At 41.7% G+C, this 26,391-nt stretch overlaps 1 protein-coding gene across 8 annotated transcripts in view; it reads right to left on the bottom strand.

Moving 5' to 3' along the window:
* USP32 (ubiquitin specific peptidase 32) overlaps positions 1–26,391 on the bottom strand; it is a 244,540-nt gene that overhangs the window by 154,455 nt on the left and 63,694 nt on the right. For all 8 annotated transcript variants that reach the window (XM_055257787.2, XM_063628464.1, XM_063628463.1 and 5 more), the window contains exon 2: positions 12,568–12,695. In XM_055257787.2, the coding sequence (XP_055113762.1) occupies positions 12,568–12,695 (128 nt within the window). The remainder of the gene's footprint in view (positions 1–12,567; positions 12,696–26,391) is intronic.

The raw sequence follows: 26,391 nt of genomic DNA on the forward strand, positions 1-26,391 counted from the left end.
TTTTTCGTTTTTTATTGCATCTATTTGATTCTTCTCTCTTTTCTTCTTTATTAGTCTTGCTAGCGGTCCATCAATTTTGTTGATCTTTTCAAAAAACCAGCTCCTGGATTCATTAATTTTTTGAAGGGTTTTTTGTGTCTCTATTTCCTTCAGTTCTGCTCTGATTTTAGTTATTTCTAGCCTTCTGCTAGCTTTTGAATGTGTTTGCTCTTGCTTTTCTAGTTCTTTTAATTGTGATGTTAGGGTGTCAATTTTGGATCTTTCCTGCTTTCTCTTGTGGGCATTTAGTGCTATAAATTTCCCTCTACACACTGCTTTGAACGTGTCCCAGAGATTCTGGTATGTTGTGTCTTTGTTCTCGTTGGTTTCAAAGAACATCTTTATTTCTTCCTTCATTTCATTATGTACCCAATAGTCATTCAGGAGCAGGTTGTTCAGTTTCCATGTAGTTGAGCGGTTTTGACTGAGTTTCTTAATCCTGAGTTCTAGTTTGATTGCACTGTGGTCTGAGAGACAGTTTGTTATAATCTCTGTTCTTTTACATTTGCTGAGAAGAGCTTTACTTCCAACTATGTGGTCAATTTTGGAATAGGTGCGGTGTGGTGCTGAAAAAAATGTATATTCTGTTGATTTGGGGTGGAGAGTTCTGTAGATGTCTATTAGGTCCACTTTATGTAGAGCTGAGTTCAATTCCTGGATATCCTTGTTAACTTTCTGTCTCGTTGATCTGTCTAATGCTGACAGTGGGGTGTTAAAATCTCCCATTATTATTGTGTGGGAGTTTAAGTCCCTTTGTAGGTCACTGAGGACTTGCTTTATGAATCTGGGTGCTCCTGTGTTGGGTGCATATATATTTAGGATAGTTAGCTCTTCTTGTTGAATTGATCCCTTTACCATTATGTAATGGCCTTCTTTGTCTCTTTTGATCTTTGTTGGTTTAAAGTCTATTTTATCAGAGACTAGGATTGCAACCCCTGCTTTTTTTTGTTTTCCAGTTGCTTGATAAATCTTCCTCCATCCCTTTATTTTGAGTCTATGTGTGTCTCTGCACGTGAGATGGGTTTCCTGAATACAGCACACTGATGGGTCCTGACTCCTTATCCAGTTTGCCAGTCTGTGTCTTTTGATTGGAGCATTTAGCCCATTTACATTTAACGTGAATATTGTTATGTGTGAATCTGATCCTGTCATTATGATGTTAGTTGGTTATTTTGCTCGTTAGTTGCTATAGTTTCTTCCTAGCCTCGATGGTCTTTACAATTTGGCATGTTTTTGCAGGGGCTGGTACCGGTTGTTCCTTTCCATGTTTAGTGCTTCCTTCAGGAGCTCTTTTAGGGCAGGCCTGGTGGTGACAAAATCACTCAGCGTTTGCTTGTCTGTAAAGTATTTTATTTCTCCTTCACTTATGAAGCTTAGTTTGGCGGGATAGGAAATTCTGGGCTGAAAATTCTTTTCTTTAAGAATGTTGGATATCGGCCCCCACTCTCTTCTGGCTTGTAGAGTTTCTGCTGAGAGATCAGCTGTTAGTCTGATGGGCTTCCCTTTGTGGGTAACCCGACCTTTCTCTCTGGCTGCCCTTAACATTTTTTCCTTCATTTCAACTTTGGTGAATCTGACAATTATGTGTCTTGGAGTTGCCCTTCTTGAGGAGTATCTTTGTGGCGTTCTCTGTATTTCCTGAATCTGAATGCTGGCCTGCCTTGCTAGATTGGGGAAGTTCTCCTGGATAATATCTTGCAGAGTGTTTTCCAACTTGGTTCCATTCTCCCCATCATTTTCAGGTACACCAATCAGACGTAGGTTTGGTCTTTTCACATAGTCCCAAATTTCTTGGAGGCTTTGTTCGTTTCTTTTTATTCTTTTTTCTCTAAACTTCCCTTCTGTCTTCATTTCATTCATTTCATCTTCTATCAGCGATACCCTTTCTTCCAGTTGATCGCATCTGCTACTGAGGCTTCTGCATTCTTCGCGTAGTTCTCGAAACTTGGCTTTCAGCTCCATCATCTCCTTGAAGCCCTTCTCTCCATTGGTTATTCTAGTTATCCATTCTTCTAATTTTTTTTCAAAGTTTTTAACTTCTTTGCTATTGTTTTGAATTTCCTCTCGTAGCTCAGAGTAGTTTGATCGTCTGAAGCCTTCTTCTCTCAACTCATCAAAGTCATCCTCCATCCAGCTTTGTTCCGTTGCTGGTGAGGAACTGCGTTCCTTTGGAGGAGGAGAGGTGCTCTGTTTTTTAGAGTTTCCAGTTTTTTTGGTCTGTTTTTTCCCCATCTTTGTGGTTTTGTCTACTTTTTGTCTTCGATGATGGTGATGTACAGATGGGTTTTTGGTGTGGATGTCCTTTCTCTTTGTTAATTTTCCTTCTACCAAACAAGACCCTCAGCTGCAGGTCTGTTGGAGTTTACTAGAGGTCCACTCCAGACCCTGTTTGGCTGGGTGTCAGCAGCGGTGGCTGCAGAACAGTGGATTTTCGTGAGACCACAAATTCAGCTGTCTGATAGTTCCTCTGAAAGTTTTGTCTCAGAGGAGTACCCGGTTGAATGAGGTGTCAGTCTGTCCCTACTGGGGGGGTGCCTCCCAGTTAGGCTGCTCAGGGGTGAGGGACCCACTTTAGGAGGCAGTCTGTCCGTTCTCAGATCTCCAGCTGCGTGCTGGGAGAACCACTACTCTCTTCAAAGCTGTCAGTCAGACAGGGACATTTAAGGCTGTGGAGGTTCTCGCTGAGTTTTTGGTTGTCTGTGCCCTGCCCCCAGAGGTGGAGCCTACAGAGGCAGGCGGGCCTCCTTGAGCTGTGGTGGGCTCCACCCAGTTCGAGCTTCCTGGCTGCTTTGTTTACCTAAGCAAGCCTGGGCAATGGCGGGCGCCCCTCCCCCAGCCTCGTTGCTGCCTTGCAGCGTGATCTCAGACTGCTGTGCTAGCAATCAGCAAGACTCTGTGGGCATAGGACCCTCCGAGCCAGGGGCGGGACACAATCTCCTAGTGTGCCGTTTTCCAGGCCCGTTGGAAAAGCGCAGTATTAGGACGGGACTGACCCGATATTCCAGGTGCCGTCTGTTTCCCCTTTCTTTGACTAGGAAAGGGAACTCCCTGACCCCTTGCGCTTCCCGAGTGAGGCAATGCCTCGCCCTGCTTCGGCTCGCGCACAGTGCGCTTCACCGACTGTCCTGCACCCACTGTTAGGCACTCCCTAGTGAGATGAAACCGGTACCTCAAGCAGAAATGCAGAAATCACCCGTCTTCTGTGTCGCTGGGGCTGGGAGCTGGAGACCGGAGCTGTTCCTATTCGGCCATCTTGGCTCCACCCCTATCAGCTAAATTTTGGCAGTCTGTAACACCGCCAGTTACAAACTTAACCTTATTTTCCCTTATAATACCTATTAAGGATAGAAGTTTCTCATAAAGACTCACTTGGATAGGATTCCAACTGTTTTTATCGTCTACTACACTAGTCATGTCAGTAGTTCAGTTAATACACCAAGAATTTGAAATAAGTAATTATACATAAGGTATTTTCTGTAAGAGTGTTTTTTAATACGAATTACTTCTTTAACATCTGGCATACCACTTAGAACATCCATAATCTATGTAATGTTCTTGATGTAAAGTTTTCTACAAGGAGTTCACCAGTCCCATTATGCTTAACTATATGTTAGATCTTCTATTGTAAACTCTGTTTTTCAATAGCTTATGAAGCTGTTTAAATTTGCTCTAGCTTAAAACTTGACAACTAAGGACCATCAAGATAATAATGCACATATTTTTTAAAGTTCATATATGTTTACAAGAAGAGAGTGATATACTCTGTTGTACTGTCATCTTACAGAAGCCTTGAAATCTTTTTTGTCCTGTCTTACAAAAAGAAATGTATTAAGACAATGAAATTTAAGAACTAGTATGAATGTTACACTATGAACAAAAAGAGAGGCAATCAACATAATGTACTAGTGAATATTCCACAGATTCTAGTTACAGGGAAAGATTTCAAACCAGTATCCTGCTGCTTGTTCTGTCAGCTATGTGTCAAGATCAAGATTTACTGTAACAAAAATGTTAGCTGCTTTTCTCTAGTTAATATAAACAAGTTAGTCATTTTACTATTACAACAGTCAGTGACCAACAGTATCAAGAGCTATCAATGACTAGAGTTGTCAAGAAAGTTGTTAGCCCTTAATGCTGGTAAGTCCAACATAAAGGGATTTAATCAATAATATAGATCAACTAACATCAAAGAAACCAAATACAAATCACTATTCTGTGATACTCTCCCTAAACCTAGACTATCTGGTAAATACGCAGGCCCCCAGTCAGAGGACATCTAAATGCAACGAGACTACTTCAGCATAAATTCACCAACACTAATAAGAAAATACCCTGCTAATCAGCTGTTTGTTTTCACATGTTGATCACTATGTCTAAAAACACTCCGGAATCTAATATGGCTTTTGATTAATATACACAGTTTCCTCTAATCTAGAAAAAGGTTAAGTGTTCAAAGCTTGCAAAGTTAGCAAAGCTGACTAACTTCAGGTCTCCTCGTCTCTTGGTTATTGCTTTGGTCGTTCTTTTAATAGGATTTTGCAGAATAATACAACTACTAAAAAGAAAGTATTAATAAATCAAATATTTGCTAAGTATATACAGTATGCACAGCACTCTGAGGCATATGTTTTTTTTTAAGTCATAAAGTCTGCCCATCAAGAATAACAATTTTGGCTGGGCATAGTAGCTCACGCCTGTAATCTCAGCTCTTTGGGAGGCTGATGCGGGAGGACTGCTTGAGCCCAGGAGTTTGTGACCAGCCTAGGCAATATGGTGAGACCCTGTCTCCACAAAAACTAAATAAACTGATTAACTGGGCATGGTGGCACGTGCCTGTGTCCCACCTACTTGGGAGGCTGAGGTGGGAAAAATCGCTTCAGCCTGGGAGGTTGAGGCTACAATGAGCCATGATTGCGCCACTGCACTCCAGCCTGGGAGACTGAAGTGAGACCGTCTCAAGATTTACATGAATAAGATTAGACAAGACATACATGAACAATTAGTGAATGGGCCATTATCTAATAAAATGTTGTGCTACATACTACAGATTCAGGCTTTCATGCTTGAAAGAGAGTTTAGGATAGGAGAAAAACAATGTTGGCTAAAATTGTTGGATGCAGGCAAGGCATCGTGGCTCATGCCTTGTAATCCAGTCCCCTGGGAGGCTAGGACAGGCAGATAGCTTGAGCCCAAAAGATCAAGCCTAGCCTGGGCAACATGGTGAAACTGCATCTCTACAAAAAATATAAAAAGTTAGCCGGGCATGGTGGCACATGCCTATACTCCCAGCTACTTGGGAGGCGGAGGCAGGAGAATCTCTTGAACCTGGGAACTGGAGGTAGCAGTGAGCCAAGATTGTGCCACTGCACTCCAGCCTGGGTGACAGAGCAAGACTCTATCTAAAAAAAAAAAAAAATACTACATAGAAATGTTTTGTTATTAAATTTGTTTAAGGGGAGTAGATGTTCTGAGGAGGCGGCACCCTAAAGAAAATAAAAACACTAGACAATTCAGAGTTGGTGAGGCCAGGCATGGTAGCGCACACCTGTAATCCCAGCAATTTGGGAAGTCGAGGCAGGGTGATCACTTGAGCTCTGGAGTTCAAGACCACCTGGGCAACATGGTGAAACCCCATCCCTACAAAAAACACAAAAATTAGCTGGGCGTGGTGACACGCACCTGTATTCCCAGCTACTTGAGAGGCTGAGGTGAGAGGATTGCTTGAGTTCAGGAGGTCGAGGATGCAGTGAGCCGAAATTGCACCACTGCACTCTAGCCTTGGTGGCAGAGTGAGACCTGTCTCAAAAAAAAACATAGTGTCCTTGGTTCAGAAAAAGACTAATCTCAAGTAGAATACATTTTTCATTTATTTTCCATTTACCTTGTTTTCTCAATCCCCTCAAATTCTGTTCATCATTTTATTCAAGTAATACATGGTTATGATTATAAGCAAGATTAGAAGTACATAAAATATTTTTCTTTTTTTTTTTTTTGAGACAGAGTCTTGCTCTGTTGCCCAGGCTGGAGTGCAGTGGCGTGATCTTGGCTGATTGCAACCTATGTCTCCTGGGTTCAAGAAATTCTCCTACCTCAGCCTCCCAAGTAGCTGGGATTACAGGCGCCCACCACCACGCCCAGCTAATTTTTGCATTTTTAGTACAGATGGGGGTTTCACCATGTTGGCCAGGCTGGTCTCAAACTCCTGACCTCAGCTGATCTGCCCGCCTCAGCCTCCCAAAGTGCTGGGATTGCAGGCATGAGCCACCGCGCCCAGCCTAGAAGAACATAAAAATATTAAGTACACTAATATATCCTCAAAACAGTATATCTAATGAGATACACACATAAGTGCTAAAAGGTATAAATGGCCAGGCATGGTGGCTTACACCTGTAATCCCAGCACTCTAGGAGGCCGAGACAGGTGGATCACCTGAGGTCAGGAGTTTGAAACCAGCCTGGCCAACATGGTAAAACCCCATCTCTACTAAAAATACAAAAATTAGCCAGCCATGGTGGTGGGCACCTGCAATCCCAGCTACTTGGGAGGCTGAGGCAGGAGAATTGCTTGAACCTGGAGTTTGCAGTGAGCTGAGATCATGCCATTGCACTCCACCCTGGGCAATAGGAGCAAAACTCTATCTCAAAAAAAAAAAAAAAAAGTATAAACTGCCATAAGTTCTTATTCCTCACCTAAAATATTCTCTGCATTAGAATTTATAACAGTAAGTCTTCAGAAGTAAAAATCGGAGCTCCATTAATCCTAGATAAATCTCTCTTTTGCTCTAAAAATATAAAGCTACCGTTTTCAGGAAAATAATTTAGAAACTTACATTGCTTCCTTATATAATATATTCTAAAGTGGTCATCCTTTTTAAGTGCATGATCCTTTTATAATAAAATCCCAAAAATACCTTTCCTTGCTCTTAAAAAATGTATGTTATTACTTTTACTATTAAAACAAAACATTAGCTAGGGAATGAAGTTCTTTCCATCTACAACTGGCAGCTTGTGTAGTCCTGTAGCTTTCTTTATAGATATATTGATATTAAAATATTGCTATGGTATCTCAAAACATTAATTTCAGAATCTCACCAAGAATAATGATCCTCTGTTTACTCAGACTTAAAGGTCCAAGCTCTCCATAGGATTTTTTTTTCTCCATAGGATTTTAAAAAAGAACTCACAAGGGTCATATGTAGTGACCCTTCCCTAGCTTTGCAACTAATTACCTTGTTTATGAATCCCATTATTTAACTTGACCTCCCTGCAGTTGTGGAATATAGATCATCCATTCCATGAGTCTATCCACCCACTAAAACTAAATTCAGGCTTCAAAATTACCAGCCCTGCCAGGCTCAGTGGCTCACATCTGTAATCTCAACACTTTGGGAGGCTGAGGTGGGGGGATCATTTGAGCTCAGGAGTTCAAAACCAGCCTGGGCAAGATGGCAAAACCATGATTCTACAAAAAATACAAAATTCTTTGTCTCTTTTGATCTTTGTTGGTTTAAAGTCTATTTTATCAGAGACTAGGATTGCAACCCCTGCTTTTTTTGGCTTTCCATTTGCTTGGTAGATCTTTCTCCATCCCTTTATTTTGAGCCTATGTGCATCTTTGCATGTGAGATGGGTCTCCTGAATACAGCACACTGATGGGTCTTGACTCTTTATTCAATTTGCCAATCTGTGCCTTTTAATTGGGGCATTTAGCCCATTTACATTTAAGGTTAATACTGTTACATGTGCATTTGATCCTGTCATTATGATGTTAGCTGGTTATTTTGCCCATTAATTGATGCAGTTTCTTCATAGCATCAATGGTCTTGACAATTTGGCATGTTTTTGTAGTGGCTGGTACTGGTTGTTTCTTTCCATGTTTAGCGCTTCCGTCAGGAGCTCTTGTAAGGCAGGCCTGGTGGTGACAAAATCTCTCACCATTTGCTTGTCTGTAAAGCATTTTATTTCTCCTTCACTTATGAAGCCTAGTTTGGCAAGATACGAAATTCTAGGTTGAAAATTCTTTTCTTTAAGAATGTTGAATATTGGCCCCCACTCTCTTCTGGCTTGTAGGGCTTTTGCCTAAAGACCCACTGTTAGTCTGATGGGCTTCCCTTTATGGGTAACTAGACCTTTCTCGCTGGCTGCCCTTAACATTTTTTTCCTTCATTTCAACCTTAGTGAATCTGAAAATTATGTGTCTTGGGGTTGCTCTTCTCGAGGAGTATCTTTGTGGTGTTCTCTGTTCCTGAATTTGAATGTTGGCCTGCCTTGCTAGGTTGGGGAAGTTCTCCTGGATAATATCCTGAAGAGTGTTTTCCAGCTTGGTTCCATTCTCCCCATCACTTTTTGCAGTGGCTGGTAGCAGTTGTTTCTTTCCATGTTTAGTGCTTCCTTCAGTAGCTCTTGTAAGGCAGGCCTGGTGATGACAAAATCTCTCAGCATTTGCTTGTCTGTAAAGGATTTTATTTCTCCTTCACTTATGAAGCTTAGTTTGGCTGGATATGAAATTCTGGGTTGAAAATTCTTCAAGAATTTTGAATATTGGCCCCCACTCTTTTCTGGCTTGTAGGGCTTTTGCCGAGAGAACACCAATCAAACGTAGATTTGGTCTTTTCATATAGTCCCATATTTCTTGGAGGCTTTGTTCATTTCTTTTTACTCTTCTTTCTCTAACCTTGTCTTCTCGCTTTATTTCATTGATTTGATCTTCGATCACTGATACCCTTTCTTCCACTTGATCGAATCCGCTATTGAAACTTGTGTATGCGTCACGAAGTTCTCATGCCATGGTTTTCAGCTCCATCAGGTCATTTAGGGTCTTCTCTACACTGTTTATTCTAGTTAGCCATTCATCTAACCTTTTTTCAAGGTTTTTTAGCTTCCTTGCGATGGGTTCAAACATCTTCCTTTAGCTCGGAGAAGTTTGTTATTACCAACCTTCTGAAGCCTACTTCTGTCAACTCGTCAAGTCATTCTCCATCCTGCTTTGTTCTGTTGCTGGCGAGGAGCTGCGATCCTTTGGAGGAGATGAGGCACTCTGATTTTTAGAATTTTCAGCTTTTCTTCTCTGGTTTCTCCCCATCTTTGTGGTTTTTATCTGCCTTTGGTCTTTGATATCAGTTGGTGACCTCCAGATGGGATTTTGGTGTAGATGTCCTTTTTGTTGATGATGATGCTATTCCTTTCTGTTTGTTCATTGTCCTTCTAACACTCAGGTCTCTCAGCTGCAGGTCTGTTGGAATTTGCTGGAGGTCCACTCAAGACCTTGTTTGCCTGGGTATCACCAGTAGAGGCTGCAGAACAGCAAATATTACTGCCCAATCCTTCCTCTGGAAGCTTCGTCCCAGAGGGGCACCTGCCTATATGAGGTGTCTGTAGGCCCTTACTCAGAGGTGTCTCCCAGTTAGGCTACACATGGGTCAGGGACCCACTTGAGGAGACAGTCTGTCCGTTCTCAGAGCTCAAATGCCATGCCGGGAGAGCCACTGCTCTCTTCAGAGCTGTCAGACAGGGACGTTTAAGTCTGCAGAAGTTGTCTGCTGTGTTTTGTTCCGCTATGCCCTGCCCACAGAGGTGGAGTCTAGAGGCAGTAGGCCTTGCTGAGCTGCAGTGGGCTCCGCCCAGTTCAAGCTTCCCCACAGCTTTGTTTACCTACTCAAGCTCAGCAATGGTGGACGCCCCTCCCTCAGCCAGGCTGCCACCTCACAGTTTGATCTCAGACTGCTGCGCTAGCAGTGAGCAAGGCTCCGTGGGCATGGGACCCGCTGTGTCAGGCACGGGAGAGAATCTCCTTCTCTGCTGATTGCTAAGACCTTGGGGAAAGTGCAGTATTTGGGCAGGAGTGTCCCGTTTTTCTAGGTACAGTCTGACATGGATTCCCATGGCTAGGAAAGGGAAATCCCCTGACCCCTTGCGCTTCCCGGGTGAGGCGACACCCCGCCCTGCTTTAGCTCGCCCTCTGTGGGCTGCATCCACTGTCCAACCAGTCCCAATGAGATGAACCAGGTACCTCAGTTTGAAATGCAGAAATCATTCGTCTTCTGCATCGATCACGCTGGGAGCTGCAGACCAGAGCTGTTCCTATTCAGCCATCTTGGGCCATTACATAATGGTAAACGGATCAATTCAACAAGAAGAGCTATCTATCCTAAATATATATGCACCCAATACAGGAGCACCCAGGTTCATAAAGCAAGTCCTTACAGACCTACAAAGAGACTTGGACTCCCACACAATAATAATGGGAGACTTTAACACCCCACTGACAATATTAGACAGATCAACGAGACAAAAGGTTAACAAGGATATCCGGGACTTGAACTCAGCTCTGCACCAAGCAGACCTAATAGAAATCTACAGAACTCTCCACCCCAAATCAACAGAACATACATTCTTCTCGGCACCACATCACATTTATTCTAAAACTGACCACATAGTTGGAAGTAAAGCACTCCTCAGCAAATGTAAAAGAATAGAAATCACAACAAACTGTCTCTCAGACCACAGTGCAATCAAATTAGAACTCAGGATTAAGAAACTCACTCAAAACCACTCAACTACATGGAAATTGAACAACCTGTTCCTGAATGACTACTGGGTAAATAACGAAAGGAAGGCAGAAATAAACATGTTCTTTGAAACCAATGAGAACAAAGACACAACGTACCAGAATCCCTGGGACACATTTAAAGCAGTGAGTAGAGGGAAATTTATAGCACTAAATGCCCACAAGAGAAAGCAGGAAAGATCTAAAATCAACACTCTAACATCACAATTAAAAGAACTAGAGAAGGCCAGGCATGGTGGCTCACGCCTGTAATTCCAGCACTTTGGGAGGCCAAGGCAGGTAGGTCACCTGAGGTCAGGAGTTCAAGACCAGCCTGGCCAACATGGTGAAACCTCGTCTCCACTAAAAATACAAAAAAATTAGCTGGGCGTGGTGGTGGGCGCCTGTAATCCCAGCTACCTGGGAGGCTGAGGCAGGAGAATCGCTTAAATCTGGGAGGCAAAACTTGCCATGAGCCAAGATCATGCCATTGCACTCCAGCCTGGGCAACAAGAGCAAACCTCTGTCTCAAAGAAAAAAAAGAAAAGAAAAAGAAATAGAAACTAGGGTTAATTAAAAATAGCAAAGAATGGTTCTATATAATATACCAAGCCTAAAATTCCCGTGTGTTTTTTTTTTTTTTTTTTTGAGGCAGAGTCTCACTCTGTTGCCTGAGCTGGAGTGCAGTGGCACGGTCTCAACTCACTGCAACCTCCGCCTCCCGGGTTCAAGCAATTCTCCTACCTCAGCCTCCCGACTACCTGGGATTACAGGCACCCGACACTAAGCCCAGCTAATTTTTTGTATTTTTAGTAGAGATGGTGTTTTACCATGTTGGCCAGGCTGGTCTCGAACTCCTGACCTCGTGATTCACCTGCCTCCGCCTCCCAAAGTGCTGGGATTACAGGTGTGAGACACCGTGCCCAGCCATAGTTTTTATTATCTTATAAAATTTATTCTTTATTTCTTTTGAGACAGGGTCTCACTGTCACCCAGGCTGGAGTGCAGTGGTGCAATCATAGCTCACTCTAGCCTCAATCTCCTGGACTCAAGCAGTCCTCCTACTTCAGCCTCCTGAGTACCTGGACTTACAGGCACACACCATCATGTCTGCTAATTTTTTTTGGTTGTTGTTTTTAAGTAGAGACAAGGTTTCCCTATGCCCAGGCTAGTCTGGAACTCCTGAGCTCAAGTGATCCTCCTGCCTCGATCTCCCAAAGTGCTGAGATTACAGGCAGAAGCCAACATACCCAGCCAATACATTTTATTCTTATTTCTCATTTAGAATGACAAAATGCACATCTGTGTACATAACCACAAAATAGTAAACTTTTACTTTATTTTTTTTAGAGACAGTGTCTCACTATGTTGCCCAGACTGGACTTGAGTTCTTGGGCTTAAGCAAGCCTCCTGTTTCAGCCTCCTGAGTAGCTGGGACTACAGGGACGCACGGTGGCACCTGGTTCAACATATTATTTTTAGAAACAGAATATGTATATCAACTTAGCACATTTTATTTCTACCTAAACATTTTAGTAGAACTTAAATAAAAATTTAATTAAGTCCCAATAAGTTAGTATTTCATTTGCAACATTTAATTTTACAGAATTAACTATGTTTTACTATATGGAAAAGTTTTCTTTAACATAAAATTTATAAAACATATTTGCAACATAAAAATTTTTATGTCACAGAGATTAACTTTGTAAGAATAAGAAGCCAATCATGGAAATGTTCCCATGATCATAATCAGTGGCTATTAAAGCTCAAAAGTACAAAAGAAACAGAATTACAGCTCTGTAGTACTCCCATTTGACCTCTAAGAACACAGCCACGTTGACATCCAAAACAAAACCTTGTTTACCCACTCAGGAAGAAGAATAACTACAGGTAAGATTAAATCTGTTAAGAGCAGAAGGCCCCTCAGGAATTTAGGCTGGTGGGTAACTACCTCAAAGGAAAACTTAGAACAAAAACATTACCTCAGCAACTTTTGGAGGCACTCCATCCCCAAGCACTTCCCGGATGAAGCAGTGCTGGCCCATGTAATATGAGAGTCCACAGGTCCTCTTGAAGGCATCCTTCAGTCGTTTTAGCTCTACATCTGTAACTGCAATTCGGAAACAGAAGATGGGTAAGAAATCAGGAGAGAAAAGAGGTCTCTCATAATTTTTTTCAACCTGGCTCCTAAGAAAAATTGAGGCTAGGCGCAGTGGCTCAAGCCTATAATCCCAGTACTTTGGGAGGCCAAGGCAGGCGGATCACTTAAGGCCAGGAGTTCAAGATCAGCCTGGCCAACATGGCGAAACCCCATCTCTACAAAAAATACAAAAATTAGCTGGGCATGGTGGTGCACGACTATAATCCCAGCTACTTGGGAGGCTGAGGCACGATAACTACTTGAACCTGGGAGACACAGGGTGCACTGAGCCGAGACCATGCCACTGCACTCCAGCATGGACAACAAAGCAAGACTCTGTCTCAAAAAAATAAATACAAAGAAAAATGGGCAAACATTACACTTCTTTCTTGGTTAAATAAAACTCTATGACATTTAGTCATAATTCTAATATTTTCAAATCTAATTTAGAAAATAAGTATAAATTTTTTTTTTTTTTTAAAGAGATGGGTCTCGCCATGTTGCCCAGGCTGGTCTTGAACTCCTGGGCTCAGGCAATCCTCCCACCTTGGCCTCCAGAAGTGCTGAGATTAAAAGCATGAGCCACCACGCCAAGCCAAAATTCTTAACATTCAATTTTCAAAAGACAAAACTTAAATGTAGGCATACAAATTTTAGGCAGGGGCGAAGAAGAAGTAACAAATATTTCAAATTAGCAGGTAAGCTAAATGCCATTGGATTCTGGCATTAATGTTTTCAGCAGCAATACATTAATCTCCTTTGTGATAAAAATTATATTATTTGTACTCCTTGAGCACATCTCTATCCATGTGGAGAACAGTCCTCAAGTTTAGCTTGGATTTTGTCATTATTTACAAAGAAAATAATTCATAAATAGATGATATTAACAAACTAAAATTTTAGATACTCATTATCAAAAACAAAAAAATTACTGAGCCATTATTTTATGCATTGAAAACTTTTTTCACTATATGGAACAATCTCTATCTACAAGAACAAAGAAATAAACACCCTTTACTATTACATGATCAGTACCACAATCACAATAGAGGCATAGAAATGGTACCTTTGACCCATGCTAGAGAAAACAGAGAATTCTTCCAGATGAAGAGAATTACATTAAATTTTAAAGGCTAAACCAAGCAAAATGAACAAGGATATGCTGGTCAGAAATTACAGTTTGCTTCAAAGTACAAGGAAGTATAAAAATGTATCGTAAAAGTATCTTACTAGAGCAAAATAAGCAAGGCACGGAGTAGCAAATGATAAACCTAGAGAGGCAGCAAGACCAAGTCACAGAGACTCTGCCCTGTCATAAGGAAGGGACACAGTCAGATACAACTCAGATAAAAACTGCAGGCAGACCAGAAACAAAACACAGTGAGATATAATTCAGATAGCTCACTCTACCAATAATGTAGAGAACAGAACAAATCTGGAAGCAATAGCCTGCTACTACAAGAAAAGGAGCTAAATTTGGGAAATATCCAGAGGGTCAGTAGAACTTGAAGCTAGACTGAGAGTAGAAGCAGTACTGGGAAGTTTTTTTTTTTCTGTTTTTTGAGACGGAGTCTCACTCTGTCACCCAGGCTGGAGTGCAGTGGCGTGATCTCAGGTCACTGCAACCTCTGTCTCCCAGGTTCAAGCAATTTGCCTGCCTCATCCTCCCAAGTACCTGGGACTACAGGTGCACACCACCACACCTGGCTAATTTTTGTTTTTTTTTTTTTTTTTGAGATAGTGTCTTGCTCTGTCGCCCAGTCTGGAGTGCAGTGGCATGATTTCTGCTCACTGCAAGCTCCACCTCCTGGGTTCATGCCATTCTCCTGCCTCAGCCTCCTGAGTAGCTGGGACTACAGGCGCCCGCCACCATGCCAGGCTAATTTTTTGTATTTTTAGTAGAGACAGGGTTTCACCGTGTTAGCCAGGATGGTCTCAATCTCCTAACCTCGTGATCTGCCCGGCTTAGCCTCCCAAAGTGCTGGGATTACAGGCGTAAGCCACCACGCCCGGCCTACACCTGGCTAATTTTTGCATTTTTAGTTTCACCATGTTGGCCAGGCTAGTCTTGAACTCCTGACCTCAAGTGATCTGCCCACCTTGACTGGGATTACAGGCTTGAGCCACCGCACACAGCCAGTACCGAGAAACTTCAAGGATTATGTTATTATGTAGACAGAGAATGTAAGAATAAGTCAGGAAAGGCCAGGCGCAGTGGCTCATGCCTGTAATCCCAGCACTTTGGGAGGCTGAGGCGGGTGGATCACAAGATCAGGAGATCGAGACCATCCTGGCTAGCACAATGAAACCCCGTCTCTACTAAAAATACAAAAAATTAGCCGGGTGTGGTGGCGGGTGCCTGTAGTCCCAGCTACTTGGGAGGCTGAGGCAGGAGAATGGCATGAACTCAGGAGGCGGAGCTCGCAGTGAGCCAAGATAGCGCCACTGCACTCCAGCCTGGGCGACAGAGCGAGACCCCATCTCAAAAAAAAAAAAGAATAAGTCAGGAAAAAAGATGATAAACTTTTTTAAGGGCACTGAATATGGGAAACCTTGGAAAATGCAATGGGGTTTTAGAATTTTAAATGTAAAGCTTAAGAGAGGTTTGATAGGAGTCATCAGTATAGAGGTAGTAATTAAAACCATGAGGAAGAAGCATAATAAGACATACCAAAACTAGAAGAAGCCAGTGTTTCCAGGAGGAAGGAAACAGAGGGAAAAACTAAAGAGGAAGAAAATTGATATGGAATAGTCAGGAGAAAAGAAGGAGAAGCAGATGAGTATGCTCTCCAAAGGCCAGGAAAAGGGGACTTACCAAGTTAAGGCAGAAAGGACCAGCAAGATAAAGACTAGGCCGGGTGCAGTGGCTCATACCTATAATCCTAGCACTTTGGGAGGCCAAAGCAGGAGGATGGCTTGAGGCCAGGAGTTAGAGACCACCCTAGGCAACATAGTGAGACCCTGTCTCTACAAAAACAGAAAAATTAGCCACACATGGTGGCACGTGCCTATAGCTACTCAGGAGGCTAAGATGGGAGGATCACTTGAGCCAAGGAAGTCAAGGCTGTAGTGGGCCATGATCGTGCCACTGCACTCCAGCCTGGGTGACAGAGCAAGACTGTCTTAAAAAAAAAAAAAAAAAAAGATAAAGACTAAAGAGTGCTTGGCACACAGTTAATCACTTCGATAAATGCTTGTGGTAGGAAGGGGGGGTTCAGGTTCAGCAACATGGAGACCAATGATAAACAATAAGAACCACTAGTTGAATAAGTAGCTACAGAAAAGTATGACTATTAGGTACTTTATTTAAAATTGGATTTATAATATTAACATTTGCAATTGAAGGAGGTAACTTCGGCTGCAGAATATGTATTTCTTCAAGATGCCTAATTTTCATTAATGGCTTTAGTAACAAATTAGGTTGTTCACAGTCTAGTGGAGGAAACAAGAAAATTAAACATTCAAATAATATATTATTAGAATAATATATGATTAAATATTAGAATAACATAGTATTAGAATATATTACAATATAATTAATCTAATATATTAATTGTATATTAATCTAATAGATTATCTGTATAACAGTATAGGTAATCTCCTATACTGTTGGTTACAGATTATTTGAAGAACTACTTGGTAATATGTTTTTTAAAAATATAATCTGGTGGCCAGGCACCATAGTTCACACCTGTAATGCCAGGACTTTGGGAGACTGAGGCAGGTGGATCCCTTGAGGCCAGGAGTTCGAGACCAGCCTGGCCAACATGGTGAAATCCCATCTCTACTAAAAATACAAAAATTAGCCAGCTGTGGTGGTGGGTGCCTGAAATCCCGGTTACTCAGGTGGCTGAGGCAGGAGGATTGCTTGAGCTGAGGAGGCACAGGTTGCAGTGAGCTGAGATAGCCCCACTACACTCCAGCCTGGACAATGACACAGTGAGACTCTCAAAAAAAAAAACAACATATATTTATATATGGCAATCTGATGACTAATGAATTTATTCACTTAAACTGCAGGGAAATGTATATATAAATAAGCTTTTAAAGCATTTATAAGAAGCAAATAATCTCCATCAACAAAGGACAGATTGAATAAATTATTGTATACACTTAGAATATCATACAGACACTGAAATGTTCCCACAGATCCATATTTACTGAAAATAAATACATAAAAATGTTCACCATACAGTGAAATGTTGAAAATTTTGAAAATAAAAATTTAAGCAAGACAGAAAATATAATAGAATCAAGCCTAAGTTCTGTTCTGAGTTTTTTTCGTTGTTGGTTTTTTGTTTTTTGTTTTTTGAGACGGGGTCTCACTCTGTCACCCAGGCTGGAGTGCAGTGGCATGATCTCAGCCACTGCAACCTCTGCCTCCCAGGCTCAAGCAATCCTCCCACCTCAGCCTCCCAAGTAGCTGGCACTACAGGCTCCCACTGCCACACGTGGATAATTTTTTGAATTTTTAAGTAGCGACGGGGTTTTGCCATGTTGCCCAGACTGGTCTCAAACTCCTGAGCTCAAGCAATCCACCCACCTTGGCCTCTCAAAGTACTGGGATTACAGATGTAGTAATTTTTTTTTTTTTTTTTGAGACTGAGTCTCACTCTGTAGCCCAGGCTGGAGTGCAGTGGCATGATCTTGGCTCACTGCAACCTCCACCTCCCAGGTTCAAGTGATTCTCCTGCCTCAGCCTCCCCAGTAGCAGGGATTACAGGCACCTACCATAACACCTGGGTAAGTTATATATTTTTAGTAGAGATGGGGTTTCACCATGTTGGCCAGGCTGGCCTCGAACTCTTGACCTCAAGTGATCTGCCAGCCTAGGCCTCCCAAAGTGCTGGGATTACAAGCATGGGCCACCGTGCCTGGCCCAGATACGGTAAATTTTTTAAATAAGAAAATGATATTAGTTATCTTCATATTAGAAAGAAAAAGTAGCTTCAGAAAAGGAAAAAGGGACTTTTTTAAAATCTTCTCTCTCCCCCTCTAACCCTCTCTCAGTAAAATTACAGTGAGAATAAATGAAGATATAAACTCACAAGGACAGAGGTTTAAAAAACTACATAATGGGTACAATGTACCCTACTCGGGTGATGGGTGCATTAAAATATCAGATTTCACCACTGTACACTTCATCCATGTAACGAAAAACCACCTATACCCCAAAAGCTATTGAAATTTTTTTTTTAACTCACAAAGACAAAAATAGGAGAAGAGAGAAGTGAGAACCTAAGAGACAGTCAAATTTTTCTGGTGCACATTAAGTATCTGGAGTGGTCACTGACCTAAGCCAACCCAAGAAAGTTAAAACCTAAATACTAGCAGCTGAGAAATTCAAACAAGAAGCAAAGGAATTTACCCTGTCCATAGCCCCAAAAGGCTCAGAAATGGATGGTACCAATTACCACAAAAGTCAGGGGGGTAAAAGGTGAGGCTGAGAAAAAAAAAAAAGAGATTGGTTCAAAGTCTATGAGGAGTGGTTAGACTCTCTGGTCCCTTGCAGCACAAGGCAATCAGGCACCAATCTACCACCTACCCAAAACTCCATCACTTTCACACCAACCTTTTAACAACTCCGGGGCTCAAGTGATCCTCCCACCTCAGCTGCCCAAGTAGCTGGGACTACAGGCATGCACCACTATGTCAGGCCCTTCCTAGCTATTTTTAATTTGTACTTTTAGCTGATTTTTTTCAACAAGCATTTATGAAATGTCTACTGTGCCAGGCTTCTTTTTTTTTCGAGATGGAGTCTCACTCCGTCCCCCAGGCTGGAATGCGTGATCTCAGCTCACTGCAACCTCTGTCTCCCAGGTTCAAGCAATTCTCCTGCCCAGCCTCCCAAGTAGCTGGGAGTACAGGCACGCACCACCATGCCTAGCTAATTTTTGTATTTTTAGTAGAGGCGGGGTTTCGCCATGTTGGCCAGGCTGGTCTTGACCTCAGGTGATCCACCTCCCCGGCCTCGCAAAGTGCTGGGATTACAGGCGTGAGCCACCAAGCCCAGCTGTCAGGCATTTATTAAATGTCTGCTTATCTCAGTCAAGATGAGTAATACATAGTCTCCATATTCTAATACTTCAAAATTTAGTAGAAAAGATAGTACACAACAAAAATAACTATAATACCAAATAGGAAATATTAAACTGGAGGTATTCAATGGAGTTCCAAAATAGGGAATAATTAGGAAGTGGTGATTCCTAAAGAGTAGGGGTTCACCTGGCAAAAAAAAACGCAAAGGGTTATTCTATGCAGGGAAAACACATATAAAAGAATAAAGTGGCATGGATAATCAAAGAATTGCAAGTAGTATGATATAAATGGAATACAGGGTATAAGAAGCAGAGTTGTCAGAAATGAGGTTAGAATGATAATGGGCAGACAAAACAGAACCCTGACTTTATTCAAGATGATAATGTCCTTAGCTAAATGACTATATTTTTCAGTTTCCCTTGCAACTAGAAATGGCCAATGAAATGCAGTAGAAATGACTGAGGGGACCTCCACGAAGCTTCTTAAAAAGGTAACAGCTGGCAAATATCCTTTTGCCCTTATCTCTTCTTCCCACCTGGCACTCAGATGCAATGGCTGCATCTCCAGCAGCCATTTTACACATCTATTTTTGAGTGAACATCAAAGTTATAAGCCATACAGTAAGGATGGCGAAGTCAAAAAGATTTATAAAAGCCTAAATGACCATGGAACTGCCATATGACCCTTGGATAGCCTACCTCCAGATTTACGTGTGAGAAAAATAAACCCTTATATCTTATTTAAACTATTATTTTGTTTAACATACATCCAAACTTAAACCTGATAAAGGTATCAGGTACAAGTTTATGGAACGCCATTCTAAGCCATGTTAAAAATCCTTTCCTGGCTTTAAACAAAGAAGTAACAATCAGGTTTACATGCACATTGGTGTCAATGCAATAAACAGACTGGGAAAAGGTCAGAATGGAGGTATGAAGACCAGTTGAGCAGTTACTGCATTTGTTCAGACAAGAGATGAACTCAGGAAAAGAACTCAGGCCGGGCGCGGTGGCTCACGCTTGTAATCCCAGCACTTTGGGAGGCCGAGGCGGGCGGATCACGAGGTCAGTAGATCGAGACCGCGGTGAAACCCCGTCTCTACTAAAAATACAAAAAATTAGCCGGGCGTGGTGGCGGGTGCCTGTAGTCCCAGCTACTCGGAGAGGCTGAGGCAGGAGAATGGCGTGAACCAGGGAGGCGGAGCTTGCAGTGAGCCGAGATTGCGCCACTGCACTCCAGCCTGGGCGACAGAGCGAGACTCCGTCTCAAGAAAAAAAAAAAAAAAAGAAAAAGAAAAGAACTCGAAGGCACAGCCTCAAGCGATCCTGCCGCCTCTGTCTCCAAAGTGCTGGGATTACGGGCCTAAGGCATAAAATAAAAAGGGAGGTAAGAAGGCAGATTCAAGAGATAAGGTTAACTGAACAGGGTTCATTGAATAATTAGCTGTCAAAGGACTAGAAAGAAAAAAATGATCTTTGATGATTTCAAAGTGTCTGCCTGTTTCTAAGATATAGTCAGTGCTACTGATGAAGACAAGTCTAGGGGAGAATTTGAATATATTACATTGCATTTACATTTCTGTTATGAAATGAATGTATGTGTCCCCTCAAATTCGTATGTTGAAGCCCTAACACACAGTGTGGCTGGTTTTGGAGTAAGGAAGCAATTATTGTTAAATAAGCTTATAAGGATAGGACCCTGACCTTACAGAATTAGTGTTCATAGAAGAGACACCAAAGGGCTCAAGCGCAACATAGGCACAGAGGAAAGAGCATGTATGGATGCAACGAGCAGGAAAGGCTCTCTTCTGCAAGCCAGGAAGAGAGCCCTCACCAAAAACAAAACCTTGCTGGAACCAAACGTTATTTCCAATGGGAAATAACATTTCTGTTGTTTAATCATCTAGTCTTTGGTATTCTGTGATGGTAGCCCAAGCTGACTACTATCATTTCTATAGTACCAATGGTAAATAGACCAACTCCTCTATTTTAATTTAGATAGAGGCCGGAGCGGTGGCTCACACCTATAATCCCAGCACTTTGGGAGGTCAAAGTAGGTGGATCACTTGAGGCCAGGAGTTCGAGACCAGCTTGGCCAACACGGAGAAACACCATCTCTACTAAAAATACAAAAATTAGCCAGGGATGGTGGTGCACACCTGTAATCCCAGCCACTCAGGAGGCTGAGGCAGGAGAATCGTTCGAACCCGGGAGGCAGAGGTTGCGGTGAGCAGAGATCGCACCACTGCACTCCAGCCTGGGAGACAGAGTGAGACTCTGTCTAAAAAAAATAAAAAATAAAAAATAATTTAGATAATCTATGTAAATTGGCTTTTACAAAGTCGTATGAAGAGATTAGAACTCACTGTCCATGAAAGGAAAATAAAATTATGTACTTAACAATTGCACAAAACAAACATAAGAGAGCAGCACAACACTCACTGTCATGCTCTAAACTCTTAGAGGTTACCTTGTCTACACCAGTAGTTATTAACCTTTTCTGCAGTGACACAGGATGGATGTTGTCATTACCATAAGCATTCCCTAAATTCTAGCTGCAACTATACTGTTTACTTCCAGTCAAGAAATCACATGCATGTGTGAAATGCATGAAATTAAACCCATTTTTGTAAAGGTAAGCTTTTTTCTTAAAGTCCAATACTTTATTATTACTCATTACATGGTATAAAATATTTCACAATAAACCACAATACTGGTGTTCTATTCCCCTATTATATACTGCTTTATATTATAACTTTTTTTCAAAGGTAATATTTGTCTTATCTTTCCAAGTATATTTTAAGTCTCTTGAGAGCAAAGACCAAGTCTATTCTTCATCTCTATTTCTTTAAGACAGCCAAGGCAGGACCATGCATTCTGATTTCTGTTATAGGATAGGAGTTGCTGTTTTAACAGTTTGGTTCCAAAGGCAAAGAGGAAAATTTAACAACATCTGAATCAGAGGATAACCACAGAGATAAACATTGGGAAATATGCCTTTCACTGCCAAAGTGGGCTAAGAATTTACAAACCTAGGACAAGAAGAAATTGTATAATGCAGCAAAGAAAACACAACCAACATATTTGTAAATCTGCTTGGTGCAGCTGATCTGAAGTAAATTAACCTACCAAAAGTCACTTTGGTAGGGTCCCTGCTAAAAAAAGCTACTGCAGAGCCACTTCAGGTAGATGATAAAACCCAGATGGGACATCTCAGGCAAGAGGGGGCCTACAACTAGTAATTTTTTTGCTACTGGTGACTTTGTGCCAAATGTCCATGAACAAATGAATCCAAAAAAGTATGATATAAGGCCTGGCGTGTGGCTCACGCCTGTAATCCCAGCACTTTGGGAGGCTGAGGCAGGCAGATCGCTTGAGGTCAGGAGTTCAAAACCATCCTGGTCAACAGTTTGCTCCCTCTCTACTAAAAATACAAAAGTTAGCTGGGCATAGTGGCAGTGCTTGTAGTCCCAGCTACTCAGGAGGCTGAGGCAGGAGAATCACTTGAACCCAGGAGGTGGAAGTTGCAGTGAGCTGAGATAGCGCCACCACACTCCAGCCTGGGCAACATAGTGAGGCTCTGCCTCAAAAACAAAAACATAAAAGTATGATACATTCTTATTATAGAATACTTTTAGCATAAAAAGGAAAAAAACAAAAGTGCTGATATATGTAACAACATGGATGACGCTCACAGATATTACACTAAGTAAAAGAAGGCTGATTAAAAAAAAGAGCAGATACTCTGTGATTCCCCAAGTTCTAGAACAAGAACAACTCATCAATGATGACAGGTCAGAACAGTTATTGCCTCTGAGGATGTGGTAGATTTACTGGTAAGAGGAACAAGTCCACTTTCATAGGTGATAGAAATGTTCCGTATCTTGTCAAAATGCGTGGACACATAACTTTTGCATTTTAGGATATAAAAATTTTCCCTCCAAAAAAACCTGCAAGGAGGCTGATTGCTGGAATGGTAAAGACCTCTGAAAATCCATTCTTCTAAAAAAGCAGCAAGAACACTATCAAAAACTATCAAAATCCAACTTTTTCAGAACTCTAGAAATCAAATGCTTGCAATAATCCAAAGAGCTTTATTCCAGAAAAATGACTGAGCCGAGTGCGGTGGCAATCCCAGCACTTTAGGTGACTGAAGCAGATGAATTGTTTGAGCCCAAGAGTTTAAGACCAGCCTGGGCAACATGGCAAATGCTGTCTCTACAAAAACTACAAAAATTGGTGGCACATGCCTGTAGTCTCAACTACTCAGGAGACTAAGCTGAGAGGATCGCTAACACCTGGGAGGTCAAGGCTGCAGTCAGCCATGATCACGCCACTGCACTCCAGGCTGTGACAGCTCACTCTCTCAAAAAAAAAAAAAAAAAAAAAAAAGAATGGCTGAACCTCTGTTAAAAAAAAAAAAAAAAAAAGCAATATTTGTGGTGTTTTAACATGTTCTATTCCCATCACCTTCTCCCCAGCTATGCAATAGCTTTGAAAACCAAAAATCTCCCTAAGCTGTAAAAACCAACAGTCAAGCAGCCACTGAAGGAGGCAGAATGGGTTTAGAGCTTCTCAAAAGAAGTGTCAATATTTGACCTATCTGGTAGCTCATTAAAAAGTTCCATTCTCAAGGTTTGTCTTTATTTGATCTGGCTTTGAGTTCACTCTGCAAATAAAACTTTTTCCCTGGCATTCTTCAAAAACAATCAGTGGCAACTATATAACTTCACAGCTGCCTGAGAAAGCACTGGCAGATGGAGCTAACAAGAGGCTAACCAAAAAACTTGAAAGGCAAACCTGGAAAACAGCAAGTCCACAAGGGCTTTGAAAGGCTCTGACATATTCCTGGAAATCCAAAAGGCCACCTGCATATGGAGAGTGGTGCATGCGCCCCAAAATTCCCATATCTCTCACTTTGGCTGACCTTAAAGCTCCACACAAGCAGGAAGTGAAGGCTAAAGCAGAGTTGTAAACTGTACAACATTTGAACGCACACCCGAGTAGTATAGAACCCCTCCACCAAGGCTGAACTTATAGGTTCAAGGCATTTTTTAAAATCTCTGTCCAATCTTAGCTGACCACTAAGCTAAATCAGCACACACAAAAAAGAATACACACTTTATAAAATCAGACCAAGAAAGTCACTAAGCAAATAAATAACAGCAGGAACAACAACAAATAGCAGTAACAAACCTTAAGGTAGGGAATCCAATTTCCAGAGCTGCCACACTATAGTACTTAAAATGTCTCATTTTCAACAAAAAATTGCAAAGCATTTAAATAAGAAAATGAAGCCCATACACAGGAAAAAGGGCATTAAATAGAAACTGTCTGTAGGCAAGTCCAGACATTTGATTTACTAGGTAAACACTTCAGTGAACTATTTATAAACAAGTTCAAAGAAGAAAAAAAAAAACATGCCTAATGACTTCAAGTATGAGAACACTGTCTCACCAAATGGAGAATATCAATAGTGAGATGAGACGGAAATTATAAAAAGAAACCAATTAGCAATTCTGGAGTTGAGAAGTATGAGGTTGCAGTGAACTATGATTGCATCGCTGCACTCCAGCCGGGACAACAGAGTAAGACCTTATCTCAAAAAAAGAAAACAATTACAAAACTTGAAGATAGTCAATTTTGATTATCCAGTCTGAGGAACAGAAAGAACAACAAATGAAGAAGCCAGGCACTGGTTCACACCTCTAATCCCAGAACTCTGAGTGGTCCAGGTGGGAGGACAGCTTGAGACCAGGAGTTCAAGACCAGCCTGGGCAACACAGGGAGACCCCATCTCTACAAAAAATAAATCATAATTAGGCAGGCATGGTGACACACGCCTATGGTTCCAGCTACATGGGAAGCCGAGGCAGGAGGACTGCTTGAGCCCAGGAGTTGGAGGCTGCAGTGAGCTATGATTGAACCCCTGCACTCCAGCCTGGGCAACAGAGCAAGACTCTCTTAAAAAATAAAAATCAATATATATATGATACGTAGACCGAGCAAGCAAAAGAAGAAGACCCTGTCTCTTAAAAAATAAAAATAAATATATATATGATATGTAGATATATCAGTACATGCATAGTCATACATCTCTTACTGACAACTCCCAATTCCTTATACAAAATGACAAAAATGCCCTAAGGGTACCTTTATCTTTCCAAGTGATTAATAGTAGTTAATATCATTAAACGCTCTCAGGCTGAAGCTGAATTAATCTCTGGAAAGGACTGGACGACCCAGCAGTGAAGAGTATTCATACTGTCAAGCACTGGCATTTAGATACTTTTTTTTTGAGACGGAGTTTCACTCTTGTTGCCCAGGCTGGAGTGCAATGGCGCGATCTCAACTCACTGCAACCTCCACCTCCCAGGTTCAAGCAGTTCTCCTGCCTCAGCATCCCAAGTAACTGGGATTACACGCATGTGCCACCACGCCCAGCTAATTTTGTATTTTTAGTAGAGATGGGGTTTCACCATGTTGGTCAGGCTGGTCTCGAACTCCTGACCTCAGGTGATCCACCCGCCTCCACCTCCCAAAGTGCTGGGATTACAGGTGTGAGCCACCGCACCCAGCCCTAGTTACATTTTTAAATGACTTTTTCCATTTAATTGTTAGTCTGCTTCATCTAGCATTCCCATAGTATTGTTTCTACAACTTTTTTATTGCAAATATAGAGTATTTCAGCTATACTATGACGTAATTTTCTGTAAGCCACCACCCTATGAACCTAATCATCACTTATAACATTGTTTCTATGAAAAAATAAGTTTTAAATTCCAGATAAACTTTTGAACACAATCCAGGCTGGGCACAGTACCTCACACCTGTAATCCCTGCACTTTGGGAGGCTGAGGTGGGTGGATCACTTGAGGTCAGGAGTTCGAGGCCAGCCTGGCCAACATGGTAAGACCCCATCTCTACCAAAAATACAAAAATTAGCCAGGTGTGGTGGCGGGTACCTGTAGTCCCAGCTACCTGCTAGGCTGAAGTGGGAGAATCATTGAACCCAGTAGGTAGAGGTTGCAATGAGCCAAGATCACGCCACTGCACTACAGCCTGGGTAACGAGGGAGACTGTCTCAAAAAAATAATAATAAAAATAAAAATAGAGGTAATAGTCCTCTGTGCTTCAAGAATATAAAAGACCACTAGGAAAGCAGAAGGCCAAGTAAGTTTTTAACATCTAAAAATGAGATTAAAAAATGAACATTATTCTTACAGAAGGAGTTTATCATAGATCTAATTTTGAGAAACTAGATGAGACCAGGATATTGAGGATGACGGTGCTTCACAAGGTTTTGATATTACATCATGGGGCACCACTGACAACTAAGAAAATATAGCTTAGTCTATGATTACAGGGCCAACAGGGATGTCACTTGCCAAGATTGAGAATCTCTGGCTTAGGCCAAAAAGATTTAAAATGTTATAACACACAATAAATTGATAAAAATTTAAAATGCAAACCTTAGAACCAGAAGGTAGAGACACACGAGAGTTTCCAACTGTTGCAAACTACTTCTCATTCCCTAACCACATTATGTTCACTGCTACTGTCCTTGCAGTGTCCTCTGCCTATGAGCTCCAATCATACTCTGAACAATCCAACATCCTTCAAGGCTT

Source organism: Symphalangus syndactylus, chromosome 20 (genome assembly GCF_028878055.3).
Source record: "Symphalangus syndactylus isolate Jambi chromosome 20, NHGRI_mSymSyn1-v2.1_pri, whole genome shotgun sequence".
In the NCBI taxonomy this organism is placed as follows: Eukaryota; Metazoa; Chordata; class Mammalia; order Primates; family Hylobatidae; genus Symphalangus; species Symphalangus syndactylus.